Genomic DNA, 17,769 nt, shown 5'->3' with positions numbered 1-17,769 from the left:
AAGAAAACAAAGTAGAGATGAAAAAGAGGAAGTCATCTTTTCCTTCCACACTCACACTGCTTACAAAAATTCCCCAACTCATAGAGCTGAGGCTGACAGTAAAGAAAACAAATTAAAGTATGAAAAAAATCTCTTATGAATATGGTGCTAGAAGAGTCTACAAGCCTTCTCATCAAGTTTATATCTGTCTGAAGTTTAAGTCCTCTGATAACGCTGAGTTTCTGAATGGTAAAAAAATGTTGTCTTTGTAAAACTATCCTGTTTTTAGCACACAGGTTAAACATTCTAGACACTAATTTGGAATTAGTCTTGAGGAAGATATTTAATAAATAGTTTTTCAGGGGAAGGCCAGTAAGTGTGTGGATACCTGTAAAATACAACTCAGTTATGAAGAATAAACCTTAAAGGTCCCCAAGGAAATCACAGCCTTTGGTTGATAACAGGCCCAATAAAAGTCAAAGCCCTCTGGGGAAAATTTATGTCTTCTTGACTAGAGGAGAAATGAAGGTACCGCTCTTCCTCCTACATATTGTAAAATTATCACTTTACATCCTCAACCTTCAATTTGTGAGGTTAAAATAACATGTTTAGCATCTCCTCTGGGTTTGTTTTCCTAATGACATCAAACATTTCCATAGCCAAAATATCATTTGAAAGGTGAAGAATCATAAACTGAGTTTGAAACTATTATATTCTTCATACTGACTAAAAACATACATGTGGCAAATGCTGACCAATCTCTAATTCTGTCCGAGTGGACTGACCTCAAAATCTTGCAACTGTTCAGCTTCATAACTTCAGAAAAGTCAGAGTTCATGGTGATCGAGATTATTAAAATTTTGAAAGAAAAGGTGATAAGGTTCAAACTCAAAAAATTTAAGACATGAGAACAGTTAGATATTACTGCTGGTAAATACAAAAAAAAAAAAAAGAAAAGAAACACTAAACAAAGATCTGACAAAACTTCCAAGTGGCCTAACTGCCCTGTAGATGAATGCCGCAGTTACAGGCACAGCATGTGCTGCTCGAGATGCTGTCGACAAGAAGAATGTGGGGGTGACTGTGCATGGCTGATGCTGACAGCCATGCTTGGGGTTCACTGGGCTTCTCTGATCTGTGGGTATATCATTTTCATCAAATTTGGAAAATATTTCTGTAAATATTTTTCATGTGCTCCTTCTCTTCAGGGAATTCCAGTTGCATACATTCAAGGTTACCTGGAATTGTCCCATAGCTCAGGGATGCTCTGCTTACCTGTTGAAAATTATGTTATCTTTGTGTTTCGTTTGGACAACTACTGTTGCTGTGTCCCAAGGTCAGAGACACTTTCCCCTGCAATGTCTATTTGCTGTTAATCCCATCCAGTAGGTTTTCAGCTCAGGAAATGCAGTTTTCACCTCCAAAAGTTCAATTGCAGTCTTATGTACACCTTCTATGTCTCTTTTGTAACATAAATGGAGTTCAAATAACTATCTATTAATGACAGCTTAATAACTGCTAATTCCAACATTGTATCTTTTCTGGGACAATTTCAATTAAATTAGTTTTCTTTGTTATGGGTGAATTTTCCTGCTGCATTGCATGCCTGGTAACTTTTGATTGCATGACAGGCATTGTAAATCTCTTTGGGTGCTGGATATTTTAGTATTTCCATAAATCCTCAAGTTTTGTTCTTGGGTATGACCTTGTTACTTGGGAACAGTTTGGCCTTTTGGGATCTTGCTTTTAAGGTGTCAGGCAAGACTGGAGCAGTGCTATTTCCCACTATTAGAGCAAGACCCTCTACATGCTCTGCTCACTACCCTGTGAAGCCAGGGAATTCCAGGCTGGCCGGTGTGAACAGGCACATGTACTCAGTCTGTGTGAGGTCAGGCACTATTCCTTCCAGTCATTTTGCATTTTGGTTGGTTCTTTCCCCAGGCTGCGGTAGTGTCCTCACACGCAATGAATGTTGACTGACACTTCAATGGTGCCTCCACAGACCTCCCATGGGCTCTTTCTGTGTGTCTCTGTCCTTTCCAGTGCTCTGTCTTGCAAACTCCAATGGCCTTGATCACCCAGACTCTCAGCTTCAGCTCTTCAACTCAAGGAGTTGGCCAGGTTCCACCTGGGTTCCCATCCCGGAGCAGTGACTTGGACACTTTCATAGGGCTGCTAGCTGGGCAGTCAGAGGACTCACCTCATCTGCTTCCTGGGCCTCATCTATCATTGTTCTTTGTTGCCTCATGTCCAGTGTCTCAAAATCCCTCATTTCATGTATCTTGTCACTTTTGGTGGTTGTTTCAGATGTGAGAGTAAATTCTATCCCCACTTTTGCATCTTGGCCAGACACAGAATTACGCATCATAGTTTCTAAATATGAATATATGTAGAATATGAAGCCATCCTGGGACGAGAATGACTCCTCACCTTATTAATGTATCATCATCCACAATGACTAACCATGCTATTTTGTCATGGCTCTGATTCAAAAATCTTTCCAAAATGGCAAATGTCTTTCCACAATGACCTGGGAAAGGCAAGAAGAAAACTTACAATGTACTATTTTCTTTAAAATACATATAATTCATTTTAAAACATTTTGTTTTTAGTCTTCAGGTTTTAAAAGTTTAAATGTTTGCATGTACCTTAATAATTTGAAATTTTAAAAACCAGCCTCTTGTTTTTGTCAGACATAGTGAACCAGGAGGAACTTTAGAAATCGTGAATTCTAAGCCATTCATTTCACACCCGAGGAAATGAAGTCTGGGGAGATGAGGGGATCATACAAGGTCACATGGCTAAATTGAGGAGGAGACAGGACTTCTCCCCTCACTCAAACAAAAAGAAAGCTGTCAGCCTTGAAGAAATTACAAAAGCCTGGCATCTGTCCTTAGATGTACTTATCCTAAAGCAACTGTTAGAACCCCAAGTATCACAACCGTAGGGAAACAGTGGTGCAAAAGCAGAATTCTACACCTTCATTCATTTTGCAAATACTTCCTATTAAGTTTTAACATGCAGGATACTGCGGCAGGTTCCAGGCTATGCACCAAACACAAAATCTGACTAGGCTAGTCACAGGCTTTGGGGACATCAAAGAAATATTAATGCCTTACTGCAAAATGCTGGGCCATAGTAAGAATAAAATGCTTGGGCAGAGAACCCAAGTCGATAAATAGAAAGACACCCTTCATTTCAATAAGGTATTTGGTGGTATGATAGAGAACAAGCTAATATTAATTAATTAATTAAGTAGTTTAATCCACTCAATTTGACCTTTATTTTTGTATTCTTGATCTCTTTCTATATTTTTAAGCATTATGGTATGTATGTTTGAAAGCCATCTCAAATTCCTTTTAGAATAAAGTAGAATATAAATATGAACAATAATAATGTTGGACCAAAAATAAGAAATTCAATAAGGAATGCATGAATAAATAAATTATTTTAAAGCCAACTTAAATAGAAGACTAAATAGCAAGATTAATTTAAAAAGAAAAAAAGAAAATTAATCTAAAATAACTTTTCAAAATAGACAACAATATACTCAGTAATACTTTTAACTTTGTCAGAAGAACTGGTAAACTGCAGAAGCAGTGTATCTGATTCCACAACTTACCAATCAAGGCAATCAAGATCAATGCCTCTATAGAACTAGACAATTAGCTTACTATTTTAATTTTTTTTATTCATAAACATGTTTGGGGAATCAGAAAACTAAAGAAAAAATGTGGCAGGAACTCTGGCTAAAAATTGAGATGAACAAAGAGCATCTGAAGGTGAGGTAGCCAAATATCTACTTCCAATTTTTTTTAATAAAAGTCCTTTTAATTAGAAAGCTCACCATCTGAAGAGAAAACCCAGTGTACTTCCAACAATTTAGTAATTAAAATATTAACATACATGTCCGCACATATATATATAACATATATGTGTGTGTATGTAAATACATATATATATATATGTCTCATACCACATACAGCCAGTGTGGAATGCTACTCAGAGATACACACAGGACAAGCTCAGACTGTAAGCTTCCTAAGGATAGAAACTGTCAGCTTCATTTCTACTTCCCCCAACATCTAACAGTGGCTGGAATATTGCAGTTGGATAACATCCTGGCTGGTTAAATTACTAAAATTAAGCGAGGAAAGGCTTTGGTGGGAAGACGATAAATTCCCTTTGAACACCCCATTTGGGCCACAATGAATTCTGAAGGTATAAAATGTATTGTTAAACTTGATCATAATTGTCATGTGCTCAATCATACCAATTATGGCTTACTGAAAACGTATAACCTGTATTAGTTCTTATAACATAGTGCTTAACCTGAAAACAATCAGCTCATATCCACGGATAGAAATGTTGGGATGGGAAAAAGAAAAAAAATTACATAAGGCAAAAATTACAGCATTTATAAGATACTTCATTTTATTACTAGTTGAATTTACTATATGTGCAGAATGGACATTCTGAGTAAGAGCACTGGTAAGAATGAAGGACTCACCTCTGTCTGTATTAGGAATTCCCAGATCCACTGTGGGAATGGAGCTTTCTGCATGGTCACTGTAGTATTCAATGAGACTGGCCTGACCTGCCCACGTCTGCTTCACGATGGGGACTGAAAAAAATGAGAGAAGCGACAGTCAGTGGCAGTTATGCAGAGAAGCCTGCAATCCTGAAGGGGCAGCGCAATTTCCTAAAAAGAAAAAGAAGAGTTACTTGTTCTTGTTCAGGGGTTCCAAGCTTTAGAGCTCACATTCTTGTCCTGAGAAATGCTAAATACGCATGAATAAAACCTGCTCCTGAGCCATTTTCACTAGACTCTGGCCCCAGGCACTTTTCATTCCTGGTTATCAATACACTTGCTTCCATATAATGATAAATTTTCTGATTATACTGTCTTTAGTCAGTATATAATCAACAGTCTGATTATACTGTTCAGTATAATTAATTTACATGAATTTTTCTCTTTTCCCAGTCAGGTTCATTTAAAATTCACAACTGGATTTTTAAAAAGCTTTTTAGGGACGTGGGAAATACCACTACTTCCAAGGATTAGAATATTCGATGTGGTTCTGACTGAGAGGCAATTTTATCTCTTACGATGTGGGGGAGGGTATTTTTTCAAACTATACTGTCCCCACCCAAAGATTCCAACAGGACCACCCAACCCTAAAGGGCATGGCCCTACCATTGGGAATCACGACACTTGAGTATAATGTCTGATATTGTTGTTGCACTTAGGAAAAATGTGGGAGAAATGAGATCTTGAGAACCAATGCAGATTTTAAAACTCCTTTACTAACAGAAAAATTGTTTTTTGTTGTTGCAGAACAACAAAAAACGTTCCTGGTTTTCTATACTTTAGGGTAACATGTTAAAAGGCAGCTCTGTATCCACACCTGACAAAGAACTGCTCATTATTTGATATTAATTCACTTGACCGACTGAGTAGTTATTTTCTTCTGTGATTTTTTTAAGTCTGTGCATCTCTAAATTTCAAGGAAAAGAAGGGGCTTCCATTATAGTTTTAATAGGAAAGGTCACCCTATCTAGATTTTATACCCTGTTAATTTAAGAATCTCAACTCTGATGAACCCAATCTTCAGGCAATATTTTGAGACATTATGAGATCTTTTCCTTTTTCCCAGCCCAAATAAAAATAAATTATATGTAAAAACTGCCAAAGCAATGCCAAATTTAAGTGTCTAACTATGTAAGCCAACAAACTCAAAGTCAAACTCAGGTAGCCTTTGTATATGAAGTGCAAAAGTGTACCATTTTATAGTCTATTATTCACCAGCTTTAAGAAAAAGATCTGTGTGAATTCTCATTCTAACCCACTAAATACTATTTTTATACATTAAAATATAATTTTTCTGCAATCAAAAAGGCGATACCAAGATTTCTCCACGGCAAAACAAAGATGCAGTGAATAATGATAAGGTTGCCATGGGGAAAAAATTCCTCGCTGTTCTACTTCCAAATTCCAGCACAACAATTTTATCTTCACCTTGACCTTGCACTGGCAGTTTGCTTTGCATATATTGACTCCAGAAGGGGTTTCCTACGGCTTGCAAGCTCTAAATGTCCCTGCTCTTGGGTAAAATGCCCCCAATGCATAAGAGTGAAAAGGTCAAATGGAACTTTCCCCAGTCCCCAGCACTACTAGGTCTTGCAAGCCATGTAGATTCTATTTCCATTTTTCTTGGTCTTTAGCCATTAGTTCTTGTGGCTCTAACTGCTTTATTAAAAAGCACAGGTATTCCTTCTCAATTAGCTAACTTGAAATTAAAATCAAAATCGAGTGCAAGTTAGCTCTTTGTTATAACTAACTACTGGTTTTCAGTTTTCAGTGGAAACAGAAATTTCACTAAAGGTAGGAATTACTGTATGACTGTTTTCCCCAACACCTTACACTGTGGCTGGAGTACAGTAGGTGCTCAATAAATAGTTAAGTGAAGATTGAATTGTGCAGGAATTCCAAGAGGCCTAGGGCTATTTTTGGAACTGGTTTAAAGAAAAGTTTTATTCATAAAGCAACTTCCATTCTTTGGTACAAGACAGCACCACCATTACCAATCATTTAAAAATAGATAAACCATTTTAATATAATGAGATGTTATGATTCTATAATACCAAAAGCATTCAACAGTTTGTATCATCTGTCACTGTAACTCCTGTGGATTTGTCTTATAGAGCAGGGGCAAAGAATTTCAAGCTAAGGCTAAGTTTTGTACAATAGCAGGTTAGGGCTTTATTTTCAACCCAGTTTAATTCTAAATTACTTAACACTTTTAAAATATTGGGCAATTCTGTTAGTGCTGCTTGAATTCTAAATTGAACTCATTCTATATGTATAAAATATTTTATATGGTATTGAAGTAGTGTATTCCTAAAGATATTAAATATTGAAAAAACATGTCAAAACAGTTAATGATCTATTATCTCATTTTTGATAAAGAGACGTATACTTTCTAACACATAATAAAACAACAGTGAATGCCTCTTTCAAGAAGGTCTGCTGCAAAATAACTTAAAGTTGGAGCAAAGTAAGAAACTGTACTACAATAAAAAGCCTGCTGCACAGATGGCATAAATCTTCCACAGGTCCTAAAGTCTTGAGGCAGGAGGAGCTGTGTCTCGCTATGAGGCACTGAGCATACACTTTTACCCCCAGTGAATTTACCTGTGAGACTCTGATTCCACATGAAAATGAACTTGACACTTGAACACAATACAAAAACTACCAATCAACTGGGAATGACTTGATTTTATGGAATCTGCCATTTTTGACAAACAGACCGTTGCCTCAGTTTGCAAGCCAGTGACCACAAAATAACACCCTGGGTGCTCATCTCAGGAGAGGGTTACAGACACCTGCCCAGACTGTGCTTTAATTTCTGATGGTAGAGACGGGGTGGACAGAAGACTAAAACACATCCCTCATGGCTGATCTGAAAGATCTCAGGGCAATCTGGGACATCTTCATCTGTTCCATAGGCAGGGGAGGACTGAGTGAGGCAACCCCAGACTCCTGTCCTCTCTTTACTGATTAATCTAATCACTCCACTTAACACAGCAGGAAGCCTTACCCCCGGCTGCATTTTAATTCAAGCCTCACATTTTAAATAAGCAGATTGTAAGGCAGCACCTCTCAGACTCTCTAATCAGACACCACAGCTACTGAACACTCCTTTCAATGAGTTTGTTCTAATCTGCCTCTTCTAGACAAGATCACTGCAGTATAGATACCAAATGGGCGTTTTTTAATCTGAAAAGAATAAAGTGTTTATTTTTAGGCACTCAGAAGGAACTAAAGGCTGAGCAAATAACAATGCAACCTCTTTAATTAGGAGGAGACGGCAGGGGAGCATCTCACCACCACTGTCCAACGGACAAGGCAGCAGCTGCCTGGAAATGCCTGAGACATGCACAAAGGCAGAGGGATACGAAGGAAATTCTTCACATTATGAGACAGCTCACCGCACATACTGAAGAACAGTAGCCCAGGAGGAAGTGATCAAGCCAATATTAAATTCCAGAAATCTCCTTGCTTAAATAAACTCTAATATGCTACACTCAGTTTCCTTGCTTTATGTAATTCTTATAGTTTCATAAAACCCTACTGAATACTTGCATCTCAGAGTGCTGCAATTTCAGTGGTGTCAACATGTACTTCGTACTAAAGCCAAAAGACAAAATATGCTTTCGTTGACCATGTCCTAAGAATTCTTTTTTTCATTTAAATCAGAATCCAGGACTTCTGGTCAAGATAGAGGCATAGGTAGATACACTATGCCTCCTCACACGACCAAAAGAAGGACAACCACAAATTTAAAACAAAATACAACCAGAATTGACAGAAAACAGAACTGTATGGAAGTCTGACAACCAAAGAGTTAGAGAATAAACATTTATCCAGATGGGTAGGAGAGCTGGAGGGGTAGAGACGGGCAGCCAGGTGAGAAGGCTCGTGGCAAGGCGGTGGCTGGAGGACTGGAATTAGCGTGGGGGTGGCTGGTGGATCAGGCAGTCCCACTTTCATGTGTGGATGAACTGGGAGGATCCACAGGGAAGTGAGACAGACCAAGCAACCCAGGGTTCCAGCTCGGGGAAATAAAGCCTCAAAACCTCTAACTGAAAACACCTGTGGGGGTTGTGGTAGTGGGAGAAACTCCCAGAATCACAGGAGAGGCCATTGGAGAGACCCATGGGGTGCTAGAATGTACACAAACCCACCCACCCAGGAATCAGCACCAGAAGGGCCCAATTTGCTTGTATGTATCAGAGGAAGTGACTGAAAGCCAGTCCAGAGCTCAGCAAGTGGCGCTGTTTCATCTCTGACTCCTCCCCCACTTACAGTGCCACAGTGGAGCAACGTGGGTTGCTCCACCCTGGTGAACACCTAAGGCTCTGCCCCTTATTACTTAACAGGCACGAGGCAAAAAAAAAAAAAAAAAAAAAGGTCCCAAATTAAAGAACAGGTCAAAGTTCCCGAAATAATACAACTAATGAAGAGATAGCCAACCTATCAGATGCACAGTTCAAAACACTGGTAATCAGGATGCTCACAGAATTGGTTGAATATGGTTACAAAACAGAGGAAAAAGTGAAGGCTATGAAAATTGAAATAAAGAAAAATGTCCAGGGAGCCAACAGTGAAGGGGAAGAAACTGGGACTCAAATCAACGATTTGGAACAGAAGGAAGAAATAAACATTCAACCAGAACAGAACGAAGAAACAAGAATTCAAAAAAATGAAAAGAGGCTTAGGAGCCTTCAGGACATCTTTAAACATTCCAACCTCTGAATCATAGGGGTGCCAGAAGGAGAAAAGGAAGAGCAAGAAATTGAAAACTTATTTGAACAAATAATGAAGGGGAATTTCCCCAATCTGGCAAAGGAAATAGACTTCCAGGGAGTCCAGGAAGCTCAGAGAGTCCCAAAGAAGTTGGACCCAAGGAAGCACACACCAAGGCACATCATAATTACATTACCCAAGATTAAAGAGAAGGAGAGAATCTTAAAAGCAGCAAGAGGAAAGGAGACAGTTACCTACAAAGAGTGCCCATCAGACTGTCAGCTGATTTCTCAAAAGAGACCTTGCAGGCAAGCAGGGGCTGGAAAGAAGTATTCCAAGTCATGAAAGACAAGGACCTATATCCCAGATTACTCTATCCAGCAAAGCTCTCATTTAGAATGGAAGGGCAGATAAACTGCTTCCCATATAGGGTCAAGTTAAAGAGTTCATCATCTCTAAGCCCTTATTATATGAAATGTTAAAAAGACTTATCTAAGAAACAGGAGATGGTCAAAAATATGAACAGTAAAATGACAACAAACTCACAACCATCAACAACCAAACCTAAAAAAAAAAAAAAAAAAAAAACCAACAAAAAGAAACTAAGCAAACAACTGGAACAGGAACAGGATTACAGAAATGGAGATCACATGGAGGGTTATCAGTGAGGAAAGGGAGGGGAAGAATTGGGGGAAAAGGTACAGGGAATAAGTACATAAATGGCAGGTACAAAATAGACAGGGGGAAGTTAACAATAGTATAGGAAATGTAGAAGCCAAAGAACTTATGTGACGATCCATGGACATGAACTAAGGGGGGGAATTCGGGTGGGTGGGGATGTACAGGGTGGAGAGGAATAAGGGGGGGTGATGGGACAACTGTAATAGCATAATCAATAAAATACATTTAAAAAGAAAATAAATAAATCAGAATCCAAACACAAGCAGTTACATAATGGTTAGTTTCACTGTTAGCCCCCGCTCAAAAAAACAAAAACAAAAAAACAAGAGGTAAAATAATTTTGGAACTTGGCTTTAATCTCAGTTTTTCTATGAGAGTATAAAACAATGAGTTCAATGTATATTTTCCCTTGCCTTGACTAGGCCTGGGACAAAATTAAGTCCCGCCCCTCACCCTCTTCCCGGGGGCTGGCCAACATTATGAGAAGCCTGGAGTGGGGGCCATCACCAGTGTCTAACCTAAGTGGTTAGGCTCAGTCCTGGGAGGCAACATAACTACAAGTGACAACTTGCCATCAGAAAACTCATTAACAGTACAGCCCACTCTCATTTTGTCATACAAATACAGTGTAAGTTTTATTTTCCTTCATTGTCACTCGGCCTTTGTAACTTCAAGTGTTTCTACCACAGGTATATAGGGAAAGAAAAAAGAAAAAAAAGACACCCTCATTCCATGTATTCTGCTTGACTACAGCCATAATATGCTTGACAGGGTAGCAGTCTAAATTCCCTGCTCGATGTATATTTGAGATCATCTGTGGATTTCAGTTCGCAGATATCCCCAATGCTACTGAAAATAAGGCCACTTTCACAGTATCTGGCCAGGCCAAACCTGACCTGGAGCATCAACACAAATATCAAATACTATTTATCAAGTGTTAGTGTTGGAATACATCCAAGGAGCTCACAGTGTAGCTGTGCTGTGGCAGGCAGAAGAGGGAATTTGGAGCCAGGAAACCCAAGCTCCAGCGGCCCTGCTCAACAGACCACAAGAACTTGGGCCAGCTGTTCTCCACTACACTCAACTTTGTCTACAATATTAAGAGAATAACATTAGCTACCACATTGTAAGGAATTGTCAACATGAGATGACAGGATGTATGTGAAAAACACACCAGAAAATGTAAAGAGAGCAGTTACTGTGGCATTGTCATTGTAACTAATGTCATTACATACGAGGTAATTCTTTGTACCAACTGGTGGCTAGAATAGACTTCAGGAAGGAAGGCAGAGCCCAGGCCCTGTTGGCTTCATTCCATCCAGCCAAATGGACATCAAAGTCCCTAAAACCTGGCTGCCTTAGACTACCCTCTCAAACAAACAAGTCCGAGTTTAAAGAAGGTGTGCCACAGAACCCACCTGTGAAAGTCGCATAAAAGGTTTTTAGGCCTCCAGATCCAAATTAACAGCAAGACATCAATGCACCTGGCTTTGGGGGGTTTGGTTTTAATGCTCCTTACAGACTTTTAAGATTCTTTAATTTTTAAGGACTTTGACTCAAAATTAAAATATAAAGTATTCAGTGGATATCTTAAAAGATCACTCAACCTTATGCAAATAAGAGAACAATAAACTAGATTATTCAAAATTACTAAATTAAATATTGCAACCTTTTCATTTCTGTAGAATATTAAAAATTTGACAGGGATAATCCCTAATTTTACTGCCTACTGTCACCTGAAAAATGTATTTCAAAAGAAAAAAGACACCACCACTATCTGCACCCCCATCACCATCACAGCCACCACCATCACCACCCGCATCACCACCACCATCACCATTTTTTACATAATACAGTGAAAGCAATACTCCTCTGAGCATAGCTTCAAGATCCAAGTAAAATAAATTAATTCAAATACTTCTGCTTGCTGTTAAAAAACAAAAAGCAACCTAGTTCATTTCCCTTTCTACTTTTTGCGAAAGATATTTATCAAGAATTGTCCCACAAAGCCCTTCCACATTATGAAAAAAGCAAAGGAACATTAAATCTAGGTTAAATTTGTGATAAATGAAAAATTTTAATGCTATATTGATTTTTAATAGTATTTTGGGACTCCTTATATAATGAATGCTATATTCGTTTAGGCTGATTTAATACGACCTGGAACTTAAGATGACTATTTTAGACAAATATAGAAGTTTACAGTTACCATATTTTTAAGATATTGTTGATTATAACCATATTTTAATTGATGTTAATGTCTTAGAATTCTGTGAGGGCATGGGGAACTTGAATAAAAACATCCGTCTGCATGCCAGGATCTCCTTATGGAGGGATCACTGCTACTGCTTACAAGGCAACTTTTTTTGAAAACACGTATCTTAAAAGTTCTGATGTGTGCATTTGAAATAACGTAAAAAGAAGGAACAGCCTTCAAGAAAACATTCCTTCTTGGCATTCTTTCACCTTAAAATCCCCTCTATATTCTTATTTGGTTCAGTGGCTGGTCATCATAGGACATTGTTTTGTAAAATGCATTGTTATTCACATACTGTCTCCAAGATTGCAACAGCCAAGCTTGTCTATTTACAATTTAAAATGCTGCCGTAAACAGTATTTAGAAGGGTTAGGGACACCCAAATTTTAATACAAAATTGTTCTTTCTAATTTATATCTGTGATTGAAGTGGTATGATGAGGAATACCGATTAATTAATGCTTTAACTTCAATAATATATGTGCCAATATCCTTTTCTTGAGTTTATATCTGGTTTGTATTTCTTTAAGAAGGCAATTCAGATTCTAAAAAGTCAATAAAAATGAATAACCCAAAACATACTTCTTTCACTGTGAAATTTCTTGCACGTTTTTACTGCAACAAAAATATCCTCCTTCTTCACTGGATTCCCCTAAAAAGACAAGGGAAAATACATGCGTATGTGAGCCCATGTTATCTTAACTTCATACCCACACCAGATCTCATATGCTCTAAAAGTCAAATGCACCAGTCAGTATCAGGCACATCAAACCTGATTCCAGGATGAAGTTTTAGGGGGCAAGAGACTGTAGTTCAACTGACAATAAAGCTTTTGATGTCATCCAGACTGGGACTAGCATCCCAGCTCTGCCACTCACACACTGTGTCATCTGGACAAGTCCCCTCAGCTCTCTGAACTTCAGTCTGCCATTTAAAAAGCAGGAAAAATACTCACCAGTAAAGCTGCTTTTATTAAGCACATCATAGGTGCCTGATAAATGTCAGCTACCTTCCCTTTCCTTTTTCCAGCTGGTGAAGATTTTGACAAAAGGTGAGAACTAAGGGGCTGTCTTAGTGTAAAATAAGGGATGACCGCCTCTGGTGAGCCTGGCCTTACTTTGATGTTTCAAATATTTTTATGGCCCCTTTATTGTCTACCCAAGTCTAGGTTACAGTGATGCTCTGTCCTCTGCCAAAAGCAGGATTACTTCTCACACCTGGCAGGGAAGGAGCAGGTGGCAAGAGCCCTGAGCTGGCTCCAAAGCAAGCTGATCACTCAGATGAAAGGGGCACAGAGAGATCTGTGGACAACCCAGTCCCAAGGCCTTGGGCTGCATCGTAGGTGTTCTGACCGTGCCATCACCGGTCTCAGGCCTTCAGCAAAATTCAGTCAGGCCTCCTACATCACTTGGGCTCGCCTATAGTAACATCTAACTACAGCTCTGTCATGTTACTCAAGACACTAGGAGGTTGCCCTCTCCTCCCCAGATTCCCTAGAGCAAGCATTAAAGGACAAGCAAGCATACTATCTACAATTAACCAAATGTTACAGATTCTCCCCATTGTTGCTGTGTGTATGTGAATATATATTCATCTTTCAAAATGCAACACACAAACTGACTTGAGGATAGCAGACAACATATGAGGTAGAGAGTAAATGTTTCCTTATGAGGAAGAACTGGTAACAAGTTAGTGAGTTTCAGCGGTCTTCAGGCTCGTCCTGGCGACTGGACTGAGGGTCTGCCAAAACAAGAGAGTTCAGGCATTCTGGATGGTCTCAGGTGAGACTGCAGTGAGGTCACCAAGTAAGAAAATAATGAGATGGGCTTGAGGAGAGGTTTGGGTATCACGGGAAATGTTTGAAATTGCTTTTCTAGGAAGTGAAACAGGTATTCCAATAAACACATGCTGGATCATCAACAAAAGAAGTGGTTCCAAAGGCCATGGCAGGCAATGCTGCGTAAGGCTCTAGAGGGAGACAGTGCAGGTCACACCCTCCCTCCCCGGCCACTCCCTGTGCAACTGTGAGCAAGCAGTCCTCAGGGCCTCTCTCTCCTCCCTTGTCAATTGGGGTGAGGACAGTGCTTACCTCGGAGGGCTGTTATTAACAGCAAAATGTATATGCCTCCTACCTGGTGTGTAGCAAAGGTTGATTTTTTTCAGTATGCAAGGTGCAGAACAACATATGCACAGCAAGTACACTTTCCTTAGATGCGCAAGGAAGTTTTTCTTTTACTACTTACACAAAGGGGCAGAAAAGAATGGAACGTGGTGGCACAGTGGGCATCCACACTGTCTGTACACAACTCAGGCACTGGAGTAAGAGGAGGCCCATCACCTTTGTCCCAGATGTAGAGCGCAATCTGTTTGATGACCAGGAACCAGCTGTGAGTGAAAGAACTCAACCAACCCCACAAGTATGAGAAGCTATGAAACAGCTCAAGGAAAAGCAACTGCACCTTCTACAGACATTACTAGACTGAAGCATGTTAGTTTGTCAGTATTCAACAGCTTCTCTGCTTATAAAAATAGTAACTCCATGTGGTTTGATTTATCTTTTACTAAAAAAATTAACTAAGAATCAATATTCTGACTTGCAAAAAATTCCAAAGTTGTCCTCAGCAATTATATGGAAACTATTTGAAGATTCTCAAACATCATGGAGAAAGACGCAAGAAAATGTTATCATGACTGGTTTCCTGTAGTATGGTAATGACATATTTGACTTGCAGAAAACATCTAAAAATGCTGACAAAATATCCTTAAAATCATTGCTAATGAATTGCTACATTTGCACAAAAGTGGAGCTTGTGAGGACAAAATGCAAGAGTGAGAACCTGGGAAGAAGGCAGCCAGGACAGCCCTCCTCAGCAGGTATCAGCGGAGCCCTGGGGACGCTGGGCTTCTGATTGGACTCATGAGCATACAGCCCATGACCCACTGAGGTGGGGTGTCTAACACAAACCCCACACTGAGCTGGGGCTCTGGAGCTAAAGGGAGCAGAAACCATCTCCAAATCTCCTCTGGGTTTTGTAACCAAAAGCTAGGCCTCCCTAACTGTACCACTTATGGTGTCCAAACACCACCAGAGGGATTTAAAATGGCCCCACATCAGTACAGCAAAAGCAAGTGCAAGTCCTTACTGAAGACTTCAATGCAGGACTCAGAGGATAGCGGGATAAGGTTCCAAAGGAGCAGGAACACTCCCAGAAAAACCACAGAAGCACAAACAAGTGAGCTGCTGAGAAAGTGCCAGCAGACACAGCTTCATCTGGATTCAGGGAACCACATGACCTTGGTAGGGAGATGATGCATGGGGGTGGAGGGAGCACACTGTTGGGGAATACAGAACACCATTTATATCCAAAGACATGAATTCCTGATTACAGAGGCTTTTAACCAAACACACCATGACATACCTCATGTTTCAAATCTATTGTAAAGTCGGACCTCAGGGACTCACTCTTTAACCTCTTGGCAAGCCTAGAAAATAGAGACAATTTGTAGGTTTTTCTTAAACCAGAAGAAGCATAAACAAGAATAAATCATTCCTGAGACTTTCTCATGTTTGAAAACAGGCAAAAGTACAAATATTAAGACAAAAATAGGAGTTTGATTTCCTTGAGGCTAAGGACTGTGAAAATGCAAGGCTGTTGAACATGCAGCTTTCATTATTCGAGCACCTGGCAAATAACATAAAATACATTACAAAACAATGCAATGCAATACAACGCATTAAATGTCTTTTTCTAAAAAAGTCCTGAAGTTTGTTGACTCCTGATAATCCTTACACTAAACAATGACAGAGAAAAAAAAAAGCTTGCTTTCACCCTCTAACTTTTAATAACTCAAATGAATTACAATTGGTAGAGATTTTAGTGAAAGAGAAGATGTGGTATCAAGGAAGAATGTCATTTTCTTGCTTAGAAAATCCTCCACGGCTCCTCTCAATGAAGAACCAAGCCCCACGCCCCCACACACAAGTGCAAGAGCCGTTCCATGCCCCTCGGCCATGCCCAGCCCACGGCATCACCTGCCCCACACAGAGCACACTCCTGCCTTCTCTCCTCTCCTGCACAGCTGCTCCAGTGCCCTTGCCCACTCTGACTCAGCAACCTTGCTTCAAGATCAAGTCAAGACCACCTTCTCTGTGAAACCTTTTCAGACTTACCCAGCAGGATAAATGAGAACTTCCTTTGCTTCCAGAGGAGGAAGCACAGCCCCATTGGCTTTGTCACATGCATCACAATCTGTTGTACGCATGTCCTTCTCTGCCTATACCTTCCGTGTCCTGCCAGCACTGCCCGCTGTGCCTGGCCACAGTGAGCACTCAGGGAGCAGCCTCAATAGACGAGGGTGGTGTATTCCTTGATTCCAAGCTGAGTGAGGTAGAACTACATAGTTACCAAGACCAATGGAATTCCACATGGTTCTATATTCATTACAGGGCTAGAGATGAGACCATCAGTTCTAATTACAAACCTCCTAACACATAGTTTAACTATAAAGAAACAGCAGTGATTTTGGAAAAAAAAGTATTTGGTTAGCCAAAAAGTCTGTTCAGCTTTTAAGTAAAAATAAAAGACATGTTTTTCATTTTCACCAATAACTTCACTGAACAACATATTCACCATTTTGTTCCACTACCTTCTGCCATCTTTCGGGCAACTTCATAAATCCATCTTCCCAAAACTTTTTTATCTTTTTAAGCATAGAACTGTTCCAAGTGTCTTTTGCAGTCTTCCAGGAAATTGAACTTTTTTCCATTAAAGACCAAAATAAATGAAAATTTGAAGGTGCAGTGCCTGGTGAATGCAGTGAATGAATCAGAAATTCCCAGCCAAGCTGTAACAGTTTTTGCCTGGTTGTCAAAGAAGCATGTGGTCTTGCGTTATCCTGATGCAAGATTACGAGTTTTCTGTTAACTAATTCCAGAAACTTTTCATCGACTGCTTCTTCCAGTTAGTCTATTGGGAGCAGTACTTGCTGGAATTAATTGTTGGGTTTTCCGGAAGGATCTCATAACAGAGGACTCCCTTCCAATCCCACCACATATATAACATCACCATCTCTGGATGAAGACCAGCCTTTGGGGTAGTTGGTAGCGGTTCATTTCACTTGCCCCACAATCTCTTCCTTTCCACATTGTTGTAAAGTACCCACTTTTTGCCGTCCATCACAATGTTTTAAAAACAAAACATTTTCATTATGTTTAAGTAGAGAATTACATGCGGAAATACGGTCAAGAAGGGTTTTTTTGTTTAACTTATGTGGAACCCAAACATCAAACCAATTAACATAACCAAGCTGGTGTAAATAATTTTTAATGCTTGATTTGGCTATTTTGAGTATGTCAGCTATATTGTTGTCAATTAATGTCTCAATTTGACTATTACCAACTTCAACTGGTCTACCAGACTATGGAGCATTGTCCAGGGAGAAAATCTCTAGCACAAAACTTCACAAGCCACTTCTGACACATTCAATTAGTCACTCACGCACCTTCTCCATAAATTGAATAAATCTTTCTTTGAATTTCAGTT

The 17,769-nt window shown here is 39.5% G+C and overlaps 1 protein-coding gene across 1 annotated transcript in view; it reads right to left on the bottom strand.

The window, feature by feature from the left end:
- The window catches only part of B3GLCT (beta 3-glucosyltransferase), a 134,952-nt gene that overhangs the window by 41,054 nt on the left and 76,129 nt on the right, over positions 1-17,769 (bottom strand). Inside the window, exons 9-13 of the mRNA XM_045844728.1 lie at positions 15,646-15,709; positions 14,470-14,589; positions 12,809-12,878; positions 4,490-4,603; positions 2,410-2,509 (exon numbers count right to left, since the gene is read on the bottom strand). Of these exons, the coding sequence (XP_045700684.1) occupies positions 2,410-2,509; positions 4,490-4,603; positions 12,809-12,878; positions 14,470-14,589; positions 15,646-15,709 (468 nt within the window). The remainder of the gene's footprint in view (positions 1-2,409; positions 2,510-4,489; positions 4,604-12,808; positions 12,879-14,469; positions 14,590-15,645; positions 15,710-17,769) is intronic.

This window comes from Phyllostomus hastatus, unplaced genomic scaffold, assembly GCF_019186645.2.
Source record: "Phyllostomus hastatus isolate PE091 unplaced genomic scaffold, TTU_PhHast_1.1 phas_contig_41, whole genome shotgun sequence".
Lineage (NCBI taxonomy): Eukaryota > Metazoa > Chordata > Mammalia > Chiroptera > Phyllostomidae > Phyllostomus > Phyllostomus hastatus.
This window is presented reverse-complemented; position numbering and strand designations above follow the sequence as displayed.